Genomic DNA, 26,556 nt, shown 5'->3' with positions numbered 1-26,556 from the left:
GTCAAAAATGTTATAAATTGATTTGCATTTTAATGAGGGAAATAAGTATTTGACCCCCTCTCAATCAGAAAGATTTCTGGCTCCCAGGTGTCTTTTATACAGGTAACGAGCTGAGATTAGGAGCACACTCTTAAAGGGAGTGCTCCTAATCTCAGCTTGTTACCTGTATAAAAGACACCTGTCCACAGAAGCAATCAATCAATCAGATTCCAAACTCTCCACCATGGCCAAGACCAAAGAGCTCTCCAAGGATGTCAGGGACAAGATTGTAGACCTACACAAGGCTGGAATGGGCTACAAGACCATCGCCAAGCAGCTTGGCGAGAAGGTGACAACAGTTGGTGTGATTATTCGCAAATGGAAGAAACACAAAATAACTGTCAATCTCCCTCGGCCTGCAAGATCTCACCTCGTGGAGTTACAATGATCATGAGAACGGTGAGGAATCAGCCCAGAACTACACGGGAGGATCTTGTCAATGATCTCAAGGCAGCTTGGATCATAGTCACCAAGAAAATAATTGGTAACGCACTACACCGTGAAGGACTGAAATCCTGCAGTGCCCGCAAAGTCCCCCTGCTCAAGAAAGCACATATACAGGACCGTCTGAAGTTTGCCAATGAACATCTGAATGATTCAGAGGAGAACTGGGTGAAAGTGTTGTGGTCAGATGAGACCAAAATCGAGCTCTTTGGCATCAACTCAACTCGCCGTGTTTGGAGGAGGAGAAATGACCCCAAGAACGCCATCCCCACCGTCAAACATGGAGGTGGAAACATTATGCTTTGGGGGTGTTTTTCTGCTGAGGGGACAGGACAACTTCACCGCATCAAAGGGACGATGGACATGGCCATGTACCGTCAAATCTTGGGTGAGAACCTCATTCCCTCAGCCAGGGCATTGAAAATGGGTCGTGGATGGGTATTCCAGCCTGACAATGACCCAAAACACACGGCCAAGGCAACAAAGGAGTGGCTCAAGAAGAAGCACATTAAGGTCCTGGAGTGGCCTAGCCAGTCTCCAGACCTTAATCCCATAGAAAATCTGTGGAGGGAGCTAAAGGTTTGAGTTGCCAAACGTCAGCCTCGAAACCTTAATGACTTGGAGAAGATCTGCAAAGAGTAGTGGGACAAAATCCCTCCTGAGATGTGTGCAAATATGTTGGCCAACTACAAGAAACGTCTGACCTCTGTGATTGCCAACAAGGGTTTTGCCACCAAGTACTAAGTCATGTTTTGCAGAGGGGTCAAATAATTATTTCCCTCATTAAAATGCAAATCAATTTATAACATTTTTGACATGCGTTTTTCTGGATTTTTTTGTTGTTATTCTGTCTCTCACTGTTCAAATAAACCTACCATTAAAATTATAGACTGATCATGTCTTTGTCAGTGGGCAAACGTACAAAATCAGCAGGGGATCAAATACCTTTCTCCCTCACTGTATATACAGTGGGGAGAACAAGTATTTGGTACACTGCCGATTTTGCAGGTTTTCCTACTTACAAAGCATGTAGAGGTCTGTAATTTTTATCATATGTACACTTCAACTGTGAGAGACGGAATCTAAAACAAAAATCCAGAAAATCACATTGTATGATTTTTAAGTAATTAATTTGCATTTTATTGCATGACATACAGTGGGGAAAAAAAGTATTTAGTCAGCCACCAATTGTGCAAGTTCTCCCACTTAAAAAGATGAGAGAGGCCTGTAATTTTCATCATAGGTACACGTCAACTATGACAGACAAATGGAGAAAATGTTTTCCTGAAAATCACATTGTAGGATTTTTAATGAATTTCTTTGCAAATTATGGTGGAAAATAAGTATTTGGTCACCTACAAACAAGCAAGATTTCTGGCTCTCACAGACCTGTAACTTCTTCTTTAAGAGGCTCCTCTGTCCTCCACTCGTTACCTGTATTAATGGCACCTGTTTGAACTTGTTATCAGTATAAAAGACACCTGTCTACAACCTCAAACCGTCACACTCCAAACTCCACTATGGCCAAGACCAAAGAGCTGTCATAGGACACCAGAAACAAAATTGTAGACCTGCACCAGGCTGGGAAGACTGAATCTGCAATAGGTAAGCAGCTTGGTTTGAAGAAATCAACTGTGGGAGCAATTATTAGGAAATGGAAGACATACAAGACCACTGATAATCTCCCTCGATCTGGGGCTCCACGCAAGATCTCACCCCGTGGGGTCAAAATGATCACAAGAACGGTGAGCAAAAATCCCAGAACCACACGGGGGGACCTAGTGAATGACCTGCAGAGAGCTGGGACCAAAGTAACAAAGCCTACCATCAGTAACACACTACGCCGCCAGGGACTCAAATCCTGCAGTGCCAGACGTGTCCCCCTGCTTAAGCCAGTACATGTCCAGGCCCGTCTGAAGTTTGCTAGAGTGCATTTGGATGATCCAGAAGAGGATTGGGAGAATGTCATATGGTCAGATGGAACCAAAATAGAACTTTTTGGTAAAAACTCAACTCGTCTTGTTTGGAGGACAAAGAATGCTGAGTTGCATCCAAAGAACACCATACCTACTGTGAAGCATGGGGGTGGAAACATCATGCTTCGGGGCTGTTTTTCTGCAAAGGGACCAGGACGACTGATCCGTGTAAAGGAAAGAATGAATGGGGCCATGTATCGTGAGATTTTGAGTGAAAACCTCCTTCCATCAGCAAGGGCATTGAGATGAAACGTGGCTGGGTCTTTCAGCATGACAATGATCCCAAACACACCGCCCGGGCAACGAAGGAGTGGCTTCGTAAGAAGCATTTCAAGGTCCTGGAGTGGCCTAGCCAGTCTCCAGATCTCAACCCCATAGAAAATCTTTGGAGGGAGTTGAAAGTCCGTGTTGCCCAGCGACAGCCCCAAAACATCACTGCTCTAGAGGAGATCTGCATGGAGGAATGGGCCAAAATACCAGCAACAGTGTGTGAAAACCTTGTGAAGACTTACAGAAAACGTTTGACCTGTGTCATTGCCAACAAAGGGTATATAACAAAGTATTGAGAAACTTTTGTTATTGACCAAATACTTATTTTCCACCATAATTTGCAAATAAATTCATTAAAAATCCTACAATGTGATTTTCTGGAGAGAAAAAAATCTAATTTTGTCTGTCATAGTTGACGTGTACCTATGATGAAAATTACAGGCCTCTCTCATCTTTTTAAGTGGGAGAACTTGCACAATTGGTGGCTGACTAAATACTTATTTTCCCCACTGTAAGTATTTGATACATCAGAAAAGCAGAACTTAATATTTGGTACAGAAACCTTTGTTTGCAATTACAGAGATCATACGTTTCCTGTAGGTCTTGACCAGGTTTGCACACACTGCAGCAGGGATTTTGGCCCACTCCTCCATACAGACCTTCTCCAGATCCTTCAGGTTTCGGGGCTGTCGCTGGGGAATATGGACTTTCAGCTCCCTCCAAAGATGTTCTATTGGGTTCAGGTCTGGAGACTGGCTAGGCCACTCCAGGACCTTGAGATGCTTCTTACGGAGCCACTCATTAGTTGCCCTGGCTCATGCTGGAAGACCCAGCCACGACCCATCTTCAATGCTCTTACTGAGGGAAGGAGGTTGTTGGCCAAGATCTCGCGATACATGGCCCCATCCATCCTCCCCTCAATACGGTGCAGTCGTCCTGTCCCCTTTGAAGAAAAGCATCCCCAAAGAATGATGTTTCCACATCCATGCTTCACGGTTGGGATGGTGTTCTTGAGGTTGTACTCATCCTTCTTCTTCCTCCAAACACGGCGAGTGGAGTTTACACCAAAAAGCTATATTTTTGTCTCATCAGACCACATGACCTTCTCCCATTTCTCCTCTGGATCATCCAGATGGTCATTGGCAAACTTCAGACGGGCCTGGAAATGCGCTGGCTTGAGCAGGGGGACCTTGCGTGCGCTGCAGGATTTTAATCCATGACGGCGTAGTGTGTTACTAATGGTTTTCTTTGAGACTGTGGTCCCAGCTCTCTTCAGGTCATTGACCAGGTCCTGCCGTGTAGTTCTGGGCTGATCCCTCACCTTCCTCATGATCATTGATGCCCCACGAGGTGAGATCTTGCATGGAGCCCCAGACCGAGGGTTATTGACCGTCATCTTGAACTTCTTCCAGTTTCTAATAATTGCGCCAACAGTTGTTGCCTTCTCACCAAGCTGCTTGCCTATTGTCCTGTAGCCCATCCCAGCCTTGTGCAGGTCTACAATTGTATCCCTGCTGTCCTTACACAGCTCTCTGGTCTTGGCCATTGTGGAGAGGTTGGAGTCTGTTTGATTGAGTGTGTGGACAGGTGTCTTTTATACAGGTAACGAGTTCAAACAGGTGCAGTTAATACAGGTAATGAGTGGAGAACAGGAGGGCTTCTTAAAGAAAAACTAACAGGTCTGTGAGAGCCGGAATTCTTACTGGTTGGTAGGTGATCAAATACTTATGTATGCAATAAAATGCAAATTAATTACTTAAAAATCATACAATGTGATTTTCTGGATTTTTGTTTCATATTCCGTTTCTCACAGTTGAAGTGTACCTATGATAAAAAATTACATACCTCTACATGCTTTGTAAGTAGGAAAACCAGCAAAATCGGCAGTGTATCAAATACTTGTTCTCCCCACTGTGTATATATATACACTGCTCAAAAAAATAAAGGGAACACTTAAACAACACAATGTAACTCCAAGTCAATCACACTTCTGTGAAATCAAACTGTCCACTTAGGAAGCAACACTGATTGAAAATAAATGTCACATGCTGTTGTGCAAATGGAATAGACAACAGGTGGAAATTATAGGCAATTTGTAAGACACCCCCAATAAAAAAGTGGTTCTGCAGGTGGTGACTACAGACCACTTCTCAGTTTTTATGCTTCCTGGCTGATGTTTTGGTCACTTTTGAATGCTGGCGGTGCTTTCACTCTAGTGGTAGCATGAGACGGAGTCTACAACCCACACAAGTGGCTCAGGTAGTGCAGCTCATCCAGGATGGCACATCAATGCGAGCTGTGGCAAGAAGGTTTGCTGTGTCTGTCAGAGTAGTGTCCAGAGCATGGAGGCGCTACCAGGAGACAGGCCAGTACATCAGGAGACGTGGAGGAGGCCGTAGGAGGGCAACAACCCAGCAGCAGGACCGCTACCTCCGCCTTTGTGCAAGGAGGAGCAGGAGGAGCACTGCCAGAGCCCTGCAAAATGACCTCCAGCAGGCCACAAATGTGCATGTCTGCTCAAATGGTCAGAAACAGACTCCATGAGGGTGGTATGAGGGCCCGACGTCCACAGGTGGGGGTTGTGCTTACAGCCCATCACCGTGCAGGACGTTTGGCATTTGCCAGAGAACACCAAGATTGGCAAATTCGCCACTGGCGCCCTGTGCTCTTAACAGATGAAAGCAGGTTCACGCTGAGCACATGTGACAGACGTGACAGAGTCTGGAGACGCCGTGGAGAACGTTCTGCTGCCTGCAACATCCTCCAGCATGACCGGTTTGGCGGTGGGTCAGTCATGGTGTGGGGTGACATTTCTTTGGGGGGCCGCACAGCCCTCCATGTGCTCGCCAGAGGTAGCCTGACTGCCATTAGGTACCGAGATGAGATCCTTAGACCCCTTGTGAGACGATATGCTGGTGCGGTTGGCCCTGGGTTCCTCCTAATGCAAGACAATGCTAGACCTCATGTGGCTGGAGTGTGTCAGCAGTTCCTGCAAGAGGAAGGCATTGATGCTATGGACTGGCCTGCCCGTTCCCCAGACCTGAATCCAATTGAGCACATCTGGGACATCATGTCTCGCTCCATCCACCAACGCCACGTTGCACCACAGACTGTCCAGGAGTTGGCGGATGCTTTAGTCCAGGTCTGGGAGGAGATCCCTCAGGAGACCACCCGCCACCTCATCAGGAGCATGCCCAGGCGTTGTAGGGAGGTCATACAGGCACGTGGAGGCCACACACACTACTGAGCCTAATTTTGACTTGTTTTAAGGACATTACATCAAAGTTGGATCAGCCTGTAGTGTGGTTTTCCACTTTAATTTTGAGTGTGACTCCAAATCCAGACCTCCATGGGTTGATACATTTGATTTCCATTGATAATTTTTGTGTGATTTTGTTGTCAGCACATTCAACTATGTAAAGAAAAAAGTATTTAATAAGATTATTTCATTCATTCAGATCTAGGATGTGTTGTTTAAGTGTTCCCTTTATTTTTATGAGCAGTGTATATACATCTCTGGAAAAAATTAAGAGACACTGCAAAATTATCAGTTTCTCTGGTTTTACTATTTAAAGGTATGTGTTTGGGTAAAAATTACATTTTTGTTTTATTCTATAAACTACTGACAACATTTCTCCTAAATCCCAAATAAACATATTTTCATTTAGAGCATTTATTTGCAGAAAATGACAACTGGTCAAAATAACAAAAAAGATGCAGTGTTGTCAGACATTGAATAATGCAAAGAAAATAAGTTCATGTTCATTTTTAAACAACACAATACTAATGTTTTAACTTAGGAAGAGTTCAGAAATCAATATTTGGTGGAATAACCCTGATTTTCAATCACAGCTTTCATGCGTCTTGGCATGCTCTCCACCAGTCTTTCACATTGATGTTGGGTGACTTTATGCCACTCCTGGCGCAAAAATTCAAGCAGCTTGGCTTTGTTTGATGGCTTGTGACCATCCATCTTCCTCTTGATCACATTCCAAAAGTTTTCAATGGGGTTCAGGTCTGGAGATTGGGCTGGCCATGACAGGGTCTTGATCTGGTGGTCCTCCATCCACACCTTGATTGACCTGGCTGTGTGGCATGGCGCATTGTCCTGCTGGAAAAACCAATCCTCAGAGTTGGGGAACAATGTCAGAGCAAAAGAAAGCAAGTTTTCTTCCAGGACAACCTTGTACGTGGCTTGATTCATGCGTCCTTCACAAAGACAAATCTGCCCAATTCCAGCCTTGCTGAAGCACCCCCAGATCATCACCGATCCTCCACCAAATTTCACAGTGGGTGCGAGGCGCTGTGGCTTGTAGGCCTCTCCAGGTCTCCGTCTAACCATTAGACGACCAGGTGTTGGGCAAAGCTGAAAATTGGACTCATCAGAGAAGATGACCTTACTCCAGTCCTCTACGGTCCAATCCTTATGGTCTTTTGCAAACCTCAGCCTGGCTCTTCTTTGCTTCTCATTGATGAAGGTCTTTTTTCTAGCTTTGCACGACTTCAGCCCTGCCCCTAGGAGCCTGTTTCGAACCGTCCTCGCCAATTACTTCACCCCAGCTGCCATTTGCCATTCTTTTTGTAAGTCACTTGATGTCATCCTACAGTTGTTGAGTGACATTCGAATGAGTTGGCGGTCATCCCGGTCAGTAGAGAGTCGTTTTCGCCCTCTGCCGGTCTGTAGCTTTGTTGTCCCCAATGTCTGCTGCTTGACCTTGTTCTTATGAACCGCCGTCTTTGACATTTTAAGGATGGAAACAACCTGATGCTCACTGTATCCCTCTGCCAGTAAAGCCAGAATTTAACCCTTATTTTCCTCACTCAAAACCTTCCTTTTCAACTCTTTTGGCATGGTCAATAGTTATTTTATGATTAATATTACTTTTGAGGTACAATTAGCACTGTTTTTACCATCCAGCTGGTCCTATTGCAAGAGGATAGCGATGACCACAGCAGTGGTTTTTATACTTTTCCTCATTAAATAAGATTTGGTTCAGGTGATCACCTAATCAGTACCTAATTCAGTAGAATGAGGTGTGCCTGTGTTGGAATTCAACAGTCACTGGAATGGAATGGCTGTCATACATGTAGAGATGCTGATTTAAGAAAAATGTGCAGTGGTCTCTTATTTTTTTCCACAGCTGTATATATATATATATATATATATATATATATATATATACACAGGAGGAAAGAAGCACCTTGCTCTTGCTTGCTCTATATAAAATAGGCTACAGCGTTCACAATGAACTGGCGGGGAAGTTTGAATGGCGAAAGCTTCTCAGGTGTGATATGATCACATTGGCTGGTGGTCAAAATGCAATAAACGGGAATCCTCTGAAATGTATTACGTCAGAATGTCCAATGTTTCCAATGAAATTTATGAATTAAGTTAATGTTTTCCTATCAGTCTAATTTGCATAAACATTGTGATTGGATGATAGCTGTGAGTGTTATCGAATCAGGATCAAATCCTCTGATATCCTCGAGGTCATTAATGATAGAACGTTCATATTTGAAGATTGCCGAAGGCCTATCTATTTGGCAAATGACAGGAGTGGCAAGGAGTGGAATGTAATAGATAAATAGAGATTGCAACCAGGCTAGTAAACTCCTTGGTACACTCGCAATGGCTGCCTGGTATTGTGATGCAATAATTTCAATGGTAATGTATACTGAACAAAAATATAAACGCAACATATAAGGTTTTGGTCCCATGTTTAATGAGCTGAAATGAAAGATCCCAGACATTTTCCATAAGCACAAAAAGTGTATTTCTCTAAAAGTTTGTGCACAAATTTGTTTACATCCCTGTTAGTGAGCATTTCTTCTTTGCCAAGATAATCCATCCACCTGACCGGTGTGGCATATCAAGAAGCTGATTAAACAGCATGATCATTACACAGGTGCACCTTGTGCTGGGGACAATAAAAGGCCACTCTAACATGTGCAGTTTTGTCACACAACACAATGCCACGGATGTCTGAAGTTTTGAGGGAGCGTGCAATTAGCATGCTGTTGTCAGAGAATTTAATGTTCCTTTAAACCACCTCCAACATCGTTTTAGAGAATTTGGCAGTACGTCGAGCCGGCCTCACAACCGCAGACTACGTGTAACCACGCCAGCCCAGGACCTCCACATCCGACTTCTACATCTGCGTGATCGTCTGAGACCAGCCACCTTGGACAGCTGATGAAACTGTGGGTTTGCACAACCTTAGAATTTCTCCACAAATTGTCAGAAAACGTTTCAGGGAAGCTAATCTGCGTGCTCGTTGTCTCTCTCTAGTCATAGTTTTATACCTTTTGAAATCTCAAAATATCAACTTTGCTGTGCGCTCGAGGAAGCTGCAGGGAGACACGATAATCTAAACTATCCGATTGGCCAGCGGTAGGCCTATAGGTGCACTTGATATGCTCTCCGGGCCCGCCGGTTAGGCAGAGTTTGTACCTTCAGACACATTAAATGTTTCAAAATGGGAACACTTTGCCTACCCGCACGCAACCGTCAACAGCACAAGACAAATAAAAAAAGTAGGAATGCAAGACTTTATCGGTGGTTTTTTTATAGAAATGTTTGGAGATCGTGATCGACCGGTTGGTGACCCCTGATCTACTGTAGCCATGTCCATGCCTATGCATGGGTGTACAGTTTGTGCACTCTGTGTGTTCTCTAAACTCACTGAGTCTCACACTCTTTTCTTGTGTTTCAGTTTTATCAGGAAATATTCGAAGGTCCATTTCTGACGAAAACGGGAGAGTATTACAAACAGGAAGCTTCCAATTTACTGCAAGAGTCCAACTGCTCACAGTATATGGAAAAGGTAAGATGGCTGTATGTAACCCAACTCATAGAGATCCAGACAGCTTTATGAATTATAGGATCTCTATGGTCTAACTGCTCACAGTAGCCTGTATGGAAAAGGTTAGATGGCTGCTGGACAGGACAGGTAGTGCTGTTCACTCCCCTCCCTTGTTACCTGCTGCTCTCTGTGGGCTGAACATAATAAGCTGCTCTCTGGTCATTTAGAAATCAAATTACTTCTGTTTCAACACTCAACCCTCCTAATGTTATTTATTTGACTTTTTCTACATTAAATCCAAGGGCCTTAGAGCAGTCTGTTGTGACCCTAAGAAATACATATGTCACATCAGAATCATGGTAGAGGCAATCCGTTTAGACTAGGATTTTAGAAAATATGAATTTAGTTAATGTGATTTGCCATTGCTGCAAATTGATATTGAGTATTTTTGCTGTGCATTTATCGTGTCGTTGGTGTTATACTATTGGAGGCCTCAGTGACTCTCGGAGCAGCTGTACGAGGAGACTCATGGCGCTACCAGCTGTAACACCGTCAGGTGTGTGTGTATTAAAGTGTGTTATAATTCCTATGACGGGGTTAAATCCTCCATCGTAAGGCTCCTTAATTGCGGGGCCTGAGTGGAAGCCCTCCACCCCTGCCCTTACCCCAGACAGTGTTGAGATGGTGTGGGAGGTCTTGTGGATGTGCTGACTTAAGAGTTGAATCTGTGCATTACTGTCTGACTGACTGACTGACTGACTGTAGCGCAGAAAGATCACAGACAGTCCCCTACATTAGCTAGCTCACATCATGGCTACCTTCAGATGCGTCTGAAATGGCACCCTATTTCCTATATTGTACACTACTTATGGGCTGTAGTCTGGTCAAAAGTAGTGCACTATGTAGGGAGTAGGGTGCCATTTGGGGCTCATACTCTGTTCATAAGTGGACCTGTAAATCAGTGCCAATGATCAGATTTATCTGATCACCCTTTAACCAGGATAATCACAGTGCTGTCCATCTGTTGTTGTGCTGTGTGGTGGTGATTGAAATCTCTATATATGGGATATGCTTGCTGGCGGCATTAGCGTTGCTTATATGATGTGGTCTTTTTTTCCTACACAGTCACTTATCCCAGTGTAGAGCTTTCCAGGTTTGGGGTCAAATCCGTTAAATTCAGAAAGTAAACCAAATTTCAATTCCACATTTTCCTAATTGAAAAGCATTAAAGGGAATTGGAATTTCAGTCTACCTCCTGAATTGACTGGAATTTAAATGGAATTGACCCCAACCCTGGTGCTTTCTGCTCACCTCCCTATCATTGCATTAAGTAGACACTGCTGCAGGGTAGATTGTAGTGGGTTATTGGCTTTCAGCCCTATTGGGGTTGGGCCATTTAGCGAGTAGCGATTTTGACATGCACATAATTAACCATATTAAACAAATCAATGAATCCAATGTGTTCCCTTTCTTCCCTGGCTCCACTTAGGTTTTAGGACGGTTGAAAGATGAGGAGGTGCGATGTCGAAAGTACCTGCACCCCAGCTCATATGCCAAAGTCATCCATGAATGCCAGCAGAGGATGGTGGCGGACCACCTGCAGTTCCTCCACGGGGAGTGTCAGAACATCATCCGCCAGGAGAAGAGAGACGGTCAGTCTGGTTACAGGAGTGACGGTCAGTTTGTTTGTTACTAATAGATCCAGGGGCTGGCTTAGAAGGTCTGTTACTCTAGTTAGATAGTAATTATGTAGTTAGATGGTCAGTCTGTAGTTAGATGGTCAGTCTGTAAGTTAGATGGTCAGTCTGCACAGGTCATCCTTGCATTGGCGATCAAGCAGGCTGTAGAAGAACTGGCTGGCTGGCTGAATCCCATATGGTTAATTGACACTGACTGACTCCCAAATGTTACTGGCCATTGGATATACAGTCCATTCGGAAAGTATTCAGACCCATTGACTTTTTCCACATTTTGTTACTTTACAGCCTTATTCTAAAATTGATTAAATACTTTTTTACCCTCATCAATCTACACACAATACCCCATAATGACAAAGTGAAAACAGGTTTTTAGAAATTTGTGCAAATTTATTCAAAATAAAAAACAGAAATACCTTATTTACATACAGTACCAGTCAAGAGTTTGGACACACCTACTCATTCAAGGGTTTTTCTTTATTTTTACTATTTTCTACATTGTAGAATAATAGTGAAGACATCAAAACTATGAAATAACACATATGGAATCATGCAGTAACCAAAAATGTTTTAAACAAATATATTTTATATTTAAAATTCTTCAAATAGCCACCCTTTGCCTTGATGACAGCTTTACACACTCTTGGCATCCTCTCAACCAGCTTCACCTGGAATGCTTTTCTTGAAAGAGTTCCCACATATGCTAAGCACTTGTTCGCTGCTTTTCCTTCACTCTGCCGTCCAAATCATCACAAACCATCTCAATTTGGTTGAGGTCGGGGGATTGTGGAGGCCAGGTCATCTGATGGAGCACTCCATCACTCTCCTTCTTGGTAAAATAGCCCTTACACAGCCTGGAGGTGTGTTGGGTCATTGTCCTGTTGAAAAACAAATGATAGTCCCACTAAGCCCAAACCAGATGGGATGGAGTATCGCTGCAGAATGCTGTGGTAGCCATGCTGGTTAATTATAAATAAATCACAGACAGTGTCACCAGCAAAGCACCATAACACTTCCTCCTTCATGCTTTACGGTGGGAACAACACATGCGGAGATCATCCGTTTACCCGCACCACGTCTCACAAAGACACAGCGGTTTGAACCAAAAATCTCCAATTTGGACTCCAGACTAAAGGACACATTTCCACCGGTCTAATGTCCATTGCTCGTGTTTCTTGGCCCAAGCAGGTCTCTTCTTATTATTGGTGTCCTTTAGTAGTGGTTTATATGCAGCAATTCAACCATGAAGGCCTGATTCACACAGTCCCCTCTGAACAGTTGATGTTGAGATGTGTCTGTGACTTGAACTCTGTGAAGCATTTATTTGGGCTGCAATTTCTGAGGCTGGTAACTCTAATGAACTTATCCTCTGCAGCAGAGGTAACTCTGGGTCTTCCATTCATGTGGCGGTCCTCATGAGAGCCAGTTTCATCATAGCGCTTGATGGTTTTTGCGACTGCACTTGAAGAAACTTTCAAAGTTCTTGAAATGTTCCGTATTGATTGACCTTCATGTCTTAAAGTAATGATGGACTGTCGTTTCTCTTTGCTGATTTGAGCTGTTCTTGCCATGATATGGACTTTGTCTTTTACAAATAGGGCTATCTTCTGTAAACCCCCCCTACCTTGTCACAACACAACTGATTGGCTCAAACGCATTAAGAAGGAAATACATTCCACAAATTAACTTTTAAGAAGGCACATCTGTTAATTGAAATGCCAAGAGTGTGCAAAGCTGTCATCAAGGCAAAGGGTGGCTATTTGAAGAATTAGTTTAACACTTTTTTCTGGTTACTACATAAAGAAAAACCCTTGAAAGAGTAGGTGTCCAGACTTTTGACTGGTAGTGTAAGTATTCAGACCCTTTGCTGTGAGCCTCGAAATTGAGCTCAGGTGCATCCTGTTTCCATTGATCATCCTTGAGATGTTTCTACATCTTGATTGGAGTCCACCTGTGGTAAATTAAATGGATTGGACATGATTTGGAAAGGCACACACCTGTCTATATAAGGTCCCACTGTTGACAGTGCATGTCAGAGCAAAAACCAAGCCATGAGGTCGAAGGAATTGTCCGTAGAGCTCCGAGACAGGATTGTGTCGAGGCCAAGATCTGGGGAAGGGTACCAAAAATGTCTGCAGCATTGAAGGTCCCCAAGAACATAGTGGCCTCCATCATTCTTAAATGGAAGAATTTGGAACCCCCAAGACTCTTCCTAGAGCTGCCCGCCCAGCCAAACTGAGCAATCGGGGGAGAAGGGCCTTGGTCAGGGAGGTGACCAAGAACCCGAATGTCACTCTGACAAAGCTCCAGAGTTCTTCTGTGGAGATGGGAGAACCTTCCTGAAGTACAACCTTCTCTGCAGCAGTCCACCAATCAGGCCTTTATGGTAGAGTGGCCAGACAGACGCCACTCCTCAGTAAAAATGACATGACAGCCAGCTTGGAGTTTGCCAAAAGGCACCTAAAAAAGTATCAGACCATAAGAAACACGATTCTCTGGTCTGATGAAACCAAGATTGAACTCTTTGGCCTGAATGCCAAGCGTCACGTCTGGAGGAAACCTGGCACCATCCCTATGGTGAAGCATGGTGGTGGCAGCATCATGCTGTGGGGATGTTTTTCAGCGACAGAGACTGGGAGACTAGTCAGGATCGAGGGAAAGATGAACGGAGCAAAGTACAGAGAGATCCTTGATGAAAACCTGCTCCATAGTGCTCAGGACCGCAGACTGGTGCAAAGGTTCACCTTCCAACAGGACATTGACCCTAAGCACACAGCTAAGACAACTTAGGAGTGGCTTAGGGACAAGTCACTGAATGTCCTTCAGTGGCCCAGTCAGAGCCCTGACTTGAACCCGATCGAACATTTGTTGAGAGACCTGAAAATAGCTGTGCAGCGACGCTCCCCATCCAACCTGACAGAGCTTGAGAGGATCTGCAAAGAAGAATGGGAGAATCTCCCCAAATACAGTTGTGCCAAGCTTGTAGCGTCATACCCAAGAAGACTCAAGGATCTAATTGCTGCCAAAGGTGCTTCAACAAAGTACTGAGTAAAGTGTTTGAATACTTAAGTAAATATGATATTTCATTTATTTTTCATAAATTCGCAAAATTGTCTAAAAAAAGTTTTTGCTTTGTCATTATGGGGTATTGTGTGTAGATTTGAGGGGGAAAACAACTATTTAAAATTTTGAATAAGGTTGTAACGTTACAAAATGTGTAAAAAGTCAAGGGGTCTGAATACTTTCCAAATGCACTGTAGCTATCAGATTTCAAACTGAACAGAGAGCCTCCATCTGTGACTGACTGTAAAGATCTCCACAGGGTTCGCACAAGGTGCTTGAAGTACTTGAATTTGGGACTCTGGAATACATTGAAAATCAGAAATCTTCTCAAGTTGGTGCTTGAAAATTACTTGAATTAATGAGAGGAGAACAGAAAATAAGATGTTAATATGAAAAATATTAGAAAAATGTATTGGTCTTGCAAAATAATTTCCAGGCAGACTACCTACGTTTTTTTCATATTTCGCGCTCTGGTTGCCAGGTGAGCGCGCTCATTCTTCCCACACTGCCACTCAGCCAGAATTCACATTGATAGCTAAAAAATGCCAGGCAAATGTAGATTCACCCTGCCTGCAGGATATTGATGTTTATGAATGAGTTTTGCCAGATCTAACCAACCCACATCCTGCAAGGTGCAAAAAAATGCACCAAAGACTTTGACACAAAGCTGCAGCCCAGGCTGGCACCAGTTCTACATTACTTTTTTTCTCTGCAACAACCTCCACTCCAGAACTTCAGCAGCAACAGCACAACCAGCAGCACAACCAGACCAACAGGTAAAAAAAGGTTTCAAACATGAATTAGTTATCTTTATAAATATGTTTGAATGATGAAAAGAGCTAGCTAGTTAGCCTGCTAGCTAACGTTAGCAAGCCAGAGTTTAGTTAGCTAGCTAGGTAGTTCTCTTAGCCAAGATAACTGAATCTGAAGTATTCAATGATTTCTAGATAACTGCAGCACTTTATCTTTGCCTCCTTCAAGGCAGGTGATCTGGGATACTGAGTGTGTTGAATGATTTAGGTGAAATGATGCTAGCATCAAACGTTAGCCAACTTGGCTAAAATAGCTAGCTAGCTAGCTAACGTTGAGTAATCAGCTTTCTAACATTTTGCTAGTTATTTAGTTAGCTAGCTAACGTTAGCTATCTTGCAAACTCGACCACTGTGCATTTCTGGATACAGAACAGTACATTTTTCCATCAAAGCCAGTCAAAAAAATAATAATAATAAGCCAGTCAAGATCTGCTGAGTTATGAACTAGGAATCATCATTCAGCACCATTATTGTTGAAAGTAGTTTCTACAGCTGCACCTTATTTAATAAATGTATCGTGAAACCATGGTTTTAAATACCATATTGTTCTATTTATTTGTTTAATTTGTATATATGGAATGTATGTTTATTATGTCTGTTCAATTATAATAGCTACAGGCATTGGTTTGAAAGGGAAATGAAAATATATGCAATATGTAGCATAGGTTTAAGGGTTGAATATTAAATGTAAGAGGTAGTTGGATATACAGTACCTTCAGAAAGTATTCGTACCCCTTGACTTATTCCACATTTTGTTGTTACAGCCTGAATTAAAAATGGATTAAATATATTTTTTTCTCACCCATCTACACACTACCCCATAATGACAACGTGAAAACGTTTTTGGTAAGACTTTACTTGACACCCAGCATCATAACACATTATGACACAGTCATAATATTTCATAAAGGCTGACATAACCTGTCATAATATGGTCATAACACTGTCGTGACACATATACACTATGTATACAAAAGTATGTGGACACCCCTTCAAATTAGTGGATTCGGCTAAATCTTGTTTTCATGGTTCCGGCTAGGCCCTTTAGTTTCAGTGAAGGGAAATCTTAACACTACAGCAAACAATGACATTCTAGTCGATTCTGTGCTTCCGACTTTGTGGCAGGAGTTTGGGGAAGGCCCTTTCCTGTTTTCAGCATGACGAGGTCCATACAGAAATGGTTTGTCGAGATCGGTGTGGAAGAACATGCCTGCACAGAGCCCTGACCTTAACCCCATCGAACACCTTTGGGATGAATTGGAATCGCCCAACATCAGTGGCCAGCCTCACTAATGCTTTTGTGGCTGAATGGAAGCAAGTCCCCGCAGCAATGTTCCAACATCTAGTGGAATGCCTTCCCAGAACAGTGGAAGCTGTTATAGCAGCAAAGGGGGCACCAACTCTGTATTAATGCCCATGAGTTTAGATGAGATGTTCGACGAGCAGGTTTTCACATACTTTTGGTCATGTAGTGTATTTAGACCTGTTGTGACATATATGAAGTTATTTTATGGCTGGTTATGACACCTACATAAGTGTCAAAACCTACCACACAAGGCAAAATATTCCATTACACCATAGCCTACTTGTCAACAATATGTTTGTTATATAACATTTTCTGAAATTGACCATATTAAATGATCATTGTAATTGCGCACACATTAATGTCAGACATGCACGTACCCCAATGCTCTGTTTCTGATGACTGGGATGAATGCAGGAGCAGATTTCAAGAGCAGGACAAGACACCCTCTTTGTTACTGATGACTGACATAAGGGCATTTACCTGATAGGCATATCTGGTTTATATGATTATGATGGTCATAATGCTTCTTGACAGTGTCATAAAGTGTATTTTCTTAGTCCAAGTAAAGTGACACAGGATGGTCATAAAGTGTATTTTCTACAAGTTATTTAAAGTATGAGTAAAAAATAAAACTGTACAAGACTTTATTACAACATCAACAAAGGACTTAAAAAAACTTTCAAAGAAAGAAAACTTCTTGGCTGGGAAAAAAACACATTTGTATAAATGTGGGTTTTGACACTTCTATGTAGGTGTCATAACCTGCCATAAAATAACGCAATATATGTCACAACAGGTGTAAGTATATGGGTCATGACAGTGTTATGACCATATTATGACAGGTTTTGACAAGTTATGTCAGCTTTTATGATATATTATGACATGGTTATAATCGTGTCATAATGTTATGACGCTGGGTGTTACCACATGTTTTCAAATATATTGAAAATCAAATACAGAAATCTAATTTACATAAGTATTCACACCCCTGAGTCTATACATGTTAGAATCACCTTTTGACAGTGATTACAGCTGTGAGTCTTTCTGGGTAAGTCTCTAAGAGGTTTGCACACCTGGATTTTACAATTATTGCCCATTATTATTTTCAAAATTATTCAAGCTCTGTCAAATTGGTTGTTGATCATTGCTAGACAACCATTTTCAAGTCTTGCCATAGATTTTCATGCATATTTAAGTCAAAACTGTATCTCGGGCACTCATGAACATTCACTGTCTTCTTTGTAAGCAACTCCAGCGTAGATTTGGCCTTGTGTTTTAGGTTATTGTCCTGCTGAAAGGTGAATTCATCTTCCAGTGTCTGGTGGAAAGCAGACTGAACCCGGTTTTCCCCTAGGATTTGCCTGTGCTTAGCTCAATTCTGTTATTTTTCTATCATGGAAACACTACACAGTCTTTAACGATTACAAGCATACCCATAACATGATGCAGCCACCACTATGCTTGAAAATATGGAGAGTGGTACTCAGTAATGTGTTGTATTGGATTTGCCCCAAACATAACGCTTTGTATTCAGGACCAAAAGTTTATTGCGTTGCCACATTTTTTGCAGTATTACTTTAGTGCCTTGTTGCAAACAGGATGCATATTTGGGAATATTTTTATTCTGTATAGGCATCCTTCTTTTCATTCTGTCAATTAGGTTAGTACAGTGAGGGAAAAAAGTATTTGATCCCCTGCTGATTTTGTACGTTTGCCCACTGACAAATACATGATCAGTCTATAGTTTTAATGGTAGGTTTATTTGAACAGTGAGAGACAGAATAACAACAAAAAAATCCAGAAAAACGCATGTCAAAAATGTTATAAATTGATTTGCATTTTAATGAGGAAAATAAGTATTTGACCCCTCTGCAAAACATGACTTGGTACTTGGTGGCAAAACCCTTGTTGGCAATCACAGAGGTCAGACGTTTCTTGTAGTTGGCCACCAGGTTTGCACACATCTCAGGAGGGATTTTATTCCACTCCTCTTTGCAGATCTTCTCCAAGTCATTAAGGTTTTGAGGCTTACGTTTGGCAACTCGAACCTTCAGCTCCCTCCACAGTTTTTCTATGGGATTAAGGTCTGGAGACTGGCTAGGCCACTCCAGGACCTTAATGTGCTTCTTCTTGAGCCACTCCTTTGTTGCCTTGGCAAACTTCAGACGGTCCTGTATATGTGCTTTCTTGAGCAGGGGGACCTTGCGGGCGCTGCAGGATTTCAGTCCTTCACGGCGTAGTGTGTTACTAATTGTTTTCTTGGTGACTATGGTCCCAGCTGCCTTGAGATCATTGACAAGATCCTCCCGTGTAGTTCTGGGCTGATTCTTCACCGTTCTCATGATCATTGCAACTCCACGAGGTGAGATCTTGCATGGAGCCCCAGGCCGAGGGAGATTGACAGTTATTTTGTGTTTCTATTTGCGAATAATCGCACCAACTGTTGTCACCTTCTCACCAAGCTGCTTGGCGATTGTCTTGTAGCCCATTCCAGCCTTGTGTAGGTCTACAATCTTGTCCCTGACATCCTTGGAGAGCTCTTTGGTCTTGGCCATGGTGGAGAGTTTGGAATCTGATTGATTGATTGCTTCTGTGGACAGGTGTCTTTTATACAGGTAACAAACTGAGATTAGGAGCACTCCCTTTAAGAGTGTGCTCCTAATCTCAGCTCGTTACCTGTATAAAAGACACCTGGGAGCCAGAAATCTTTCTGATTGAGAGGGGGTCAAATACTTATTTCCCTCATTAAAATGCAAATCAATTTATAACATTTTTGACATGCGTTTTTCTGGATTTTTTTGTTGTTATTCTGTCTCTCACTGTTCAAATAAACCTACCATTAAAATTATAGACTGATCATTTCTTTGTCAGTGGGCAAACGTACAAAATCAGCAGGGGATCAAATACTTTTTTCCCTCACTGTATTGTGGAGTAACTACAATGTTGTTGATCCATCCTCAGTTTTTTCCATAAAGAAATGTTTTTTCCTCAGTTTTCTCCATACAGAAATGGTTTGTCGAGATCGGTGTGGAAGAACTTGACTGGCCTGCACAGAGCCCTGACCTCAACCACATCGAACACCTTTGGGATGAATTGGAATCGCCCAACATCAGTGCCCGGCCTCACTAATGCTCTTGTGGCTGAATGGAAGCAAGTCCCCGCAGCAATGTTCCAACATCTTTCACAGCCATTAAACTCTTTACGTGTTTTAAAGTCACCATTGGCCACATGGTGAAATCCCTGAGCGTTTTCCTTTCTCTCAGTTGAAGGATTTTTTTTTTTTTATACCCATCTACCAATAGGTGCTCTGTTTTACGAGTCATTGGAAAACCTCCCTGGTCTTTGTGGTTGAGTCTGTGTTTGAAATGTACTGCTCGACTGAGGGGCCTTACAGATAGTTGTATGTGTGGGGTACAGAGATCATTCAAAAATCATATTAAACACTATTATTGCACACAGTGAGTCCATGCAACTTATGTGACTTGTTAAGCATATTTTTAGTCCTGAACTTATTTAGGCTTTCCATAATACTTATTGGCTCAATACATTTCAGCTTTTCATTTTTTATTAATTTGTAGAAATATCAAAAAACATAATTCAATTTTTACATTATGGGGTATTTTGTGTAGGCCAAAAAATTAAATATATGCAATTTCATCCATTTTAAATTCAGGCTGTAACACAACAAAATGTGGAATAAGTCAAGGGGTGTGAATACTTTCTAAAGGCACTGTAAATGTCAAGTAAAGGGATAGTCCATTACAAATACAACCTAACATGAGATGAATTGTGGACATCTTTTGACAAATAATAAGACACCACGGTAATACTGAGAAAAGTTAATTGTTATTTGTTTTCTGGCTTGCAGAGAAAATAAAAGGGGAGACAATGAGGACCTCAAAGAAAAAAAGAGATGCCTGGAAAAGGACATGGAACACTTGCAAAACTAAATGGAAAAGGTAGCTGCAGAGGCAGAGACCTCCTTAAAGTCCAGAGAATACATAATCAAGTTCAACAGCTTCAGAAGATCAATAGAATATAAAAAGGCTGAGCTTGGACTGTTGTGAGCACATCACACACACTAACTCACTCACTCTCTTCAATATAGACTGAACAAAAATATAAACACATATAAAGTGTTGAGCTGAAATAATTTCTCTCAAATGTTGTGCACAAATTTGTATACATCCCTGTTAGTGAGCATTTCTTCTTTGCTAAAATAATCCATCCACCTGACAGGTGTGGCATATCAAGAAGCTGATTAAACAGCATGATCATTACACAGGTGGACCTTGTGCTGGGCCACTCTAAAATGTGCAATTTTGTCACACAACACAAAGCCACCGATGTCTCAAGTTTGGAGGGAGCGTGCAATTGGCATGCTGACTGCAGGAATGTCCACCAGAGCTGTTGCCAGATAATTTAATATTAATTTGTCTACCATATGCCGCCTCCATCGTTTTAGAGAATTTGGCAGTACGTCCAACCGGCCTCACAACCTAAGACCACGTGTATGGCGTTGTGTGGGCGAGCAGTTTTCTGATGTCAACGTTGTGAACAGAGTGCCCCATGGTGGTGGTGGGGTTATGGTATGGGCAGGCATAAGCTACGGACAACGAACAATTTCAATGCACAGAGATACCGTGACGAGATCCTGAGGCCAATTGTCGTGCCATTCATCCGCCGCCATCACCTCATGTTTCAGCATGATAATGCACGGGCCCATGTCGCAAGGATCAGAACACACTTCCCGGAAGCTGAAAATGGCCCAGTTCTTACATGGCTTGCATACTCACCAGACATTGAGCACGCTTGGGATGCTCTGGATCGACGTGTATGTAATCTATGTGATATCCATAGATTCGGGCCTAATGAATTCATTGACTGATTTCCTTATATGAACTGTAACTCAGTAAAATCTTTGAAATTGTTGCATGTTGCATTTTATTTGTGTTCAGTATAATTCAATTAACTTTATTGAAATGGAAATGTTTTACATTGTTGTTGAAATTAAATTGAATGTTTTCAGAGAGAGAAAGGCCTGTCTACCACTCTGAATGATCTATCATACGTAAAAATGTATGCACACATGACTAAGTCGCTTTGGATAAAAGCGTCTGCTAAATGGCATATTATTTATTATTATTATTACTATCAGGTGAGCTGTGATGTTGATCTTTGCTGTGTCCACACTCTGTTACATGTGTGCTATGCCCATAGATGTGTTTTTTTTAATTATTAACTGGGTGGTTCGAGCCCTGAATGCTGATTGGCTGAAAGCCGTTGTATATCAGACCCGTATACCACAGGTATGACAAAACATTTATTTTTACTGCTCTAATTACGTTGGTAACCAGTTTATAATAGCAATAAGGCTCCTCGGTGGTTTGTGATATATGGCCAATATACCACAGCTAAGGGCTGTTCTTAGGCACGACACATTGCGGCCCTTAGGCGTGGTATATTGGCCATATATCACAAACCACCGAGGAACCTTATTGCTATTATAAACTGGTTACCAACGTAATTAGAGCAGTAAAAATAAATGTTTTGTCATACCTGTGGTATACGGACCTCCTCTGGCCTTATTGCTTAATTAGACAACAGGTAGCTAGTTTTCTCACCTTCATCCACCATTTGCTTTCAAAGTCTTTATTTCAACCATTATCACTATTAGCTGAACACATCTTATTCCGTAGTCTCATCCCTCTGATATACTGTTCAGACTGCCATCTGTTATATACAATGTCAATAATACATCTAAACCCACCCCTCTCTTTCTCTCCCCCTCTCTCTTTCTTTCTCTCTCTCTCCAATTCATTTGAATTCAATTAACTTTATTGACATGGACATTTTTGAGATGGTTGTTGAAAATGGTTAAACATAAAACATTTAGGTCTGTAACCTAAAATAAAAGGTTGTTTTATTGTTGTCATTGAGTTTGTTTTAAACAATCATGTTGATCTCATTGACTGTCCTGATCATTGATCCATAGCTCCATTTATGAATTTGAATTCACCAGCAACAGGTTGTTGTGGCTTCAAAGATTATTGCGGCTACAGTTTATAAAATATAATTAGTCACATATTGTGATATCAATTAAACAGTATTACATAGCATGAACACAAATGCAGTTACTACACTATTTAGTAGCTATTAAGTAGTAGATTTCTAAATGCCCTATAGTAATACAATAGTCATTAAGCTGGAATTGTCTAGTAATGCGAATAGGAAATGTGTTCACCAGTTGGCACATCCCAAAACTCTGCTCATCACTACTCAAATTACAACATCATCACTACTGACATACCACTCATGTATGTAGTAATTAAGTAGTGAAACACTTATTATTGAGTAGAACTTGTGAGGTAGTGATGAATAGTACATTTGTTTTCTCATTTGAGGTTGTGGCGATATACTGCCATCTGGTGGCGACTAGAAACAATTTCATAATAGGAACTATTACAAATTGGTGGTCCTTGAAAATAAATATTAGTGCTTGAAAAAGTACTTGAAAGTCCTTGAATTTGACTTGCCATTGTCTGTACGAACCCTGTCTCCATGACTGACTCTCCCATGGATCCCATGGTCTCTCTCCTCTCCCCTCTTTCTCCCTCTCTCTACCCGCTACAGACATGGCTAACATGTACACCCTGCTGAGAGCCGTGTCCAGCGGCTTACCTCACATGATCCAGGAGCTCCAGATCCATATCCACGACGAGGGCCTCCGAGCCACCAGTAACCTCTCTCAGGAAAACGTACGTCACATCTTTGTGTATCACTATACATTATCATTGTACGTTATCTGATTATCATCATCCTGCTAATCCTTTTGTCTAAATGTATTGTTTTTGGACTTCAAACACTGTACATTATCACTGTGCATTATCAGTATGTATTATCAGTAGGCCTATGCATTATCAGATTACCATTATCACAAACATAATATTCACAACTCACTGCTAATTCTCCTGTTGTGTTGTTACCTCCCCAGATGCCAACCCTGTTTGTGGAGTCCGTATTGGAGGTTCACAGTAAATTTGTTCAGCTCATTAACACAGTCCTGAATGGGGATCAGCACTTCATGAGCGCACTTGATAAGGTATTAATGTTATGACTGGCTGGCAGGTGTAGAGGGGAAATCAGAATGTGGACACTAGGGACAGGTCAGGCCAGTAGGTGGCGCCAGTGAGTGGTATTTGTGTTCACTATGGGATGTGGCTCCATATTGTTTCTCACAAGATTGTTCCTAAGGCTCTTCATAAGTTAAAACATAACTTTTAACTATTTTTATTAGTTGATGTCTTAGCTGTGGATGTCTTACTGAAACTGATGGGGGGGGGGGAAATGACTGGTTTGTTTGATCCTCCCCAGGCTTTGACTTCAGTGGTTAACTACAGGGAGCCCAAATCCATCTGCAAAGCACCTGAACTGGTGAGTGTGAGACTCATTCATGACACCTGAGGTTTGGAAATGTGTGGGGGTATCAGATAAGACCATAGTAATAAACAAAGTAAAAACCCTGTACACAGCAGTTCGTCTAGATCTCTACTACTTTACCTGTGTTTTTTTCAACATTTGTTTTGAGGACCATAGTAATGTCTGACCTTGTGTTGTTGTTCCCTTTACCCATGTAGCTCGCTAAGTATTGTGACAATCTGCTGAAGAAGTCTGCAAAGGGAATGACAGAGAACGAGGTGGAGGACAAGCTGACTAGCTTCATCACCGTGTTCAAGTACATAGACGACAAGGACGTTTTTCAAAAGGTAGCTGACAGACAGGCATTAGCGTTATTACTCTCATTATCTCAAATGACCAGCGATATTGACAGCTAGTATGGCTGCTTTTTATTCCTTCCAGACTGAATTTTGAATTCGCTACAGATTTTTTTTTTTACCTTTATTTAACCAGGTAAGCCAGTTGAGAACAAGTTCTCATTTACAACTGCGACCTGGCCAAGATAAAGCAAAGCAGTGCGATAAAAACAACACAGAGTTACATATGGGGTAAAAAACATAAAGTCAAAAATACAACAGAAAATATATATACAGTGTGTGCAAATGTAGCAAGTTATGGAGGTAAGGCAATAAATAGGCTATAGTGCAAAATAATTACAATAGTATTAACACTGGAATGCTAGATGTGCAAGAGATTATGTGCAAATAGAGATACTGGGGTGCAAAAGAGCAAAATAAATAACAATATAGGGATGAGGTAGTTGGGTGGGCTAATTTCAGATGGGCTGTGTACAGGTGCAGTGATCGGTAAGGTGCTCTGACAACTGATGCTTAAAGTTAGTGAGGGAGATAAGAGTCTCCAGCTTCAGGGATTTTTGCAATTCGTTCCAGTCATTGGCAGCAGAGAACTGGAAGGAAGGGCGGCCAAAGGAGGTGTTGGCTTTGGGAATGACCAGTGAGATATACCTGCTGGAGCGCAGACTACGGGTGGGTGCTGCTATGGTGACCAATGAGCTAAGATAAGGCGGGGATTTGCCTAGCAGTGATTTATAGATGGCCTGGAGCCAGTGGGTTTGACGACGAACATGTAGTGAGGACCAGCCAACAAGAGCGTACAGGTCACAGTGGTGGGTAGCGTATGGGGCTTTGGAGACAAAACGGATGGCACTGTGATAGACTACATCCAATTTGCTGAGTAGAGTGTTGGAGGCTATTTTGTAAATGACATCGCCGAAGTCAAGGATCGGTAGGATAGTCAGTTTTACGAGGGCATGTTTGGCAGCATGAGTGAAGGAGGCTTTGTTGCGAAATAGGAAGCCGATTCTAGATTTAACTTTGGATTGGAGATTCTTTATGTGAGTCTGGAAGGAGAGTTTACAGTCTAACCAGACACCTAGGTATTTGTAGTTGTCCACATACTCTAGGTCAGACCCGTCAAGAGTGGTGATTCTATTCGGGTGGGCGGGTGCCAGCAGCGTTCGATTGAAAAGCATGCATTTAGTTTTACTAGTGTTTAAGAGCAGCTGGAGGCTACTGAAGGAGTGTTGTATGGCATTGAAGCTCGTTTGGAGGTTTGTTAACACAGTGTCCAATGAAGGGCCAGATGTATACAAAATGGTGTCGTATGCGTAGAGGTGGATCTGAGAGTCACCAGCAGCAAGAGCGACATCATTGATATACACGGAGAAAAGTGTCGGCCCAAGAATTGAACCCTGTGGCACCCCCATAGAGACTGCCATAGGTCCAGACAACAGGCCCTCCGATTTGACACACTGAACTCTATCTGAGAAGTAGTTGGTGAACCAGGCGAGGCAGTCATTTGAGAAACCAAGGCTATTTAGTCTGCCAATAAGAATGCGGTGGTTGACAGAGTCGAAAGCCTTGGCCAGGTCGATGAAGACGGCTGCACAGTACTGTCTATTATCAATCGCGGTTATAATATCGTTTAGGACCTTGAGCGTGGCTGAAGTGCACCCATGACCAGCTCGGAAACCGGATTGCATAGCGGAGAAGGTACGGTGGTATTCGAAATGGTCGGTGATCTGTTTGTTAACTTGGCTTTCAAATACTTTCGAAAGGCAGGGCAGGATGGATATAGGTCTGTAGCAGTTTGGATCTAGAGTGACACCCCCTTTGAAGAGGGGGATGACCGCGGCAGCTTTCCAATCTCTGGGGATCTCAGACGTTATGAAAGAGAGGTTGAACAGACTAGTAATAGGGGTTGCGACAATTTCGGCGGCTAGTTTTAGAAAGAAAGGGTCCAGATTGTCTAGCCCAGCTGATTTGTAGGGGTCCAGATTTTGCAGCTCTTTCAAAACGTCAGCTGTCTGAATTTGTGTGAAGGAGAAGCGGGGGGGGCATGGGCAAGTTTCAGCGGAGGGTGCAGAGTTGGTGGCCGGGGTAGTGGTAGCCAGATGGAAAGCATGGCCAGCTGTAGCAAAATGCTTGTTGAAATTCTCGATTATTGTAGATTTATCGGTGGTGATAGTGTTTCCTAGCCTCAGTGCAGTGGGCAACTGGGAGGAAGTGCTCTTATTCTCCATGGACTTTACAGTGTCCCAAAACTTTTTGGAGTTATCAGGCGCCATTCAAGGTCTTTATCTGAAAGAAAAAAACATTTTATTTGGAGACTGAGATGTTGAATTGATGTCTTATGTTTTCTTTTTAACCATGTTGATGTCTCTTGCCC

The 26,556-nt window shown here is 42.3% G+C and overlaps 1 protein-coding gene across 5 annotated transcripts in view; it reads left to right on the top strand.

Annotated features, from left to right (window-relative positions):
* LOC311150225 (cullin-2) overlaps window positions 1–26,556 on the top strand; it is a 45,710-nt gene that overhangs the window by 11,704 nt on the left and 7,450 nt on the right. For 3 of the 5 annotated variants that reach the window (XM_084187593.1, XM_084187596.1, XM_084187594.1), the window contains exons 8-13: window positions 9,443–9,553; window positions 11,022–11,208; window positions 23,044–23,168; window positions 23,405–23,512; window positions 23,785–23,844; window positions 24,048–24,176. In XM_084187593.1, coding sequence (XP_084043719.1) covers window positions 9,443–9,553; window positions 11,022–11,208; window positions 23,044–23,168; window positions 23,405–23,512; window positions 23,785–23,844; window positions 24,048–24,176 — 720 coding nt within the window. The remainder of the gene's footprint in view (window positions 1–9,442; window positions 9,554–11,021; window positions 11,209–23,043; window positions 23,169–23,404; window positions 23,513–23,784; window positions 23,845–24,047; window positions 24,177–26,556) is intronic. The other 2 variants (XM_084187595.1, XM_084187597.1) reach the window with 1 other exon arrangement.

Source organism: Coregonus lavaretus, assembly GCF_964263955.1.
Source record: "Coregonus lavaretus genome assembly, chromosome: 2".
NCBI lineage: Eukaryota > Metazoa > Chordata > Actinopteri > Salmoniformes > Salmonidae > Coregonus > Coregonus lavaretus.
This window is presented reverse-complemented; position numbering and strand designations above follow the sequence as displayed.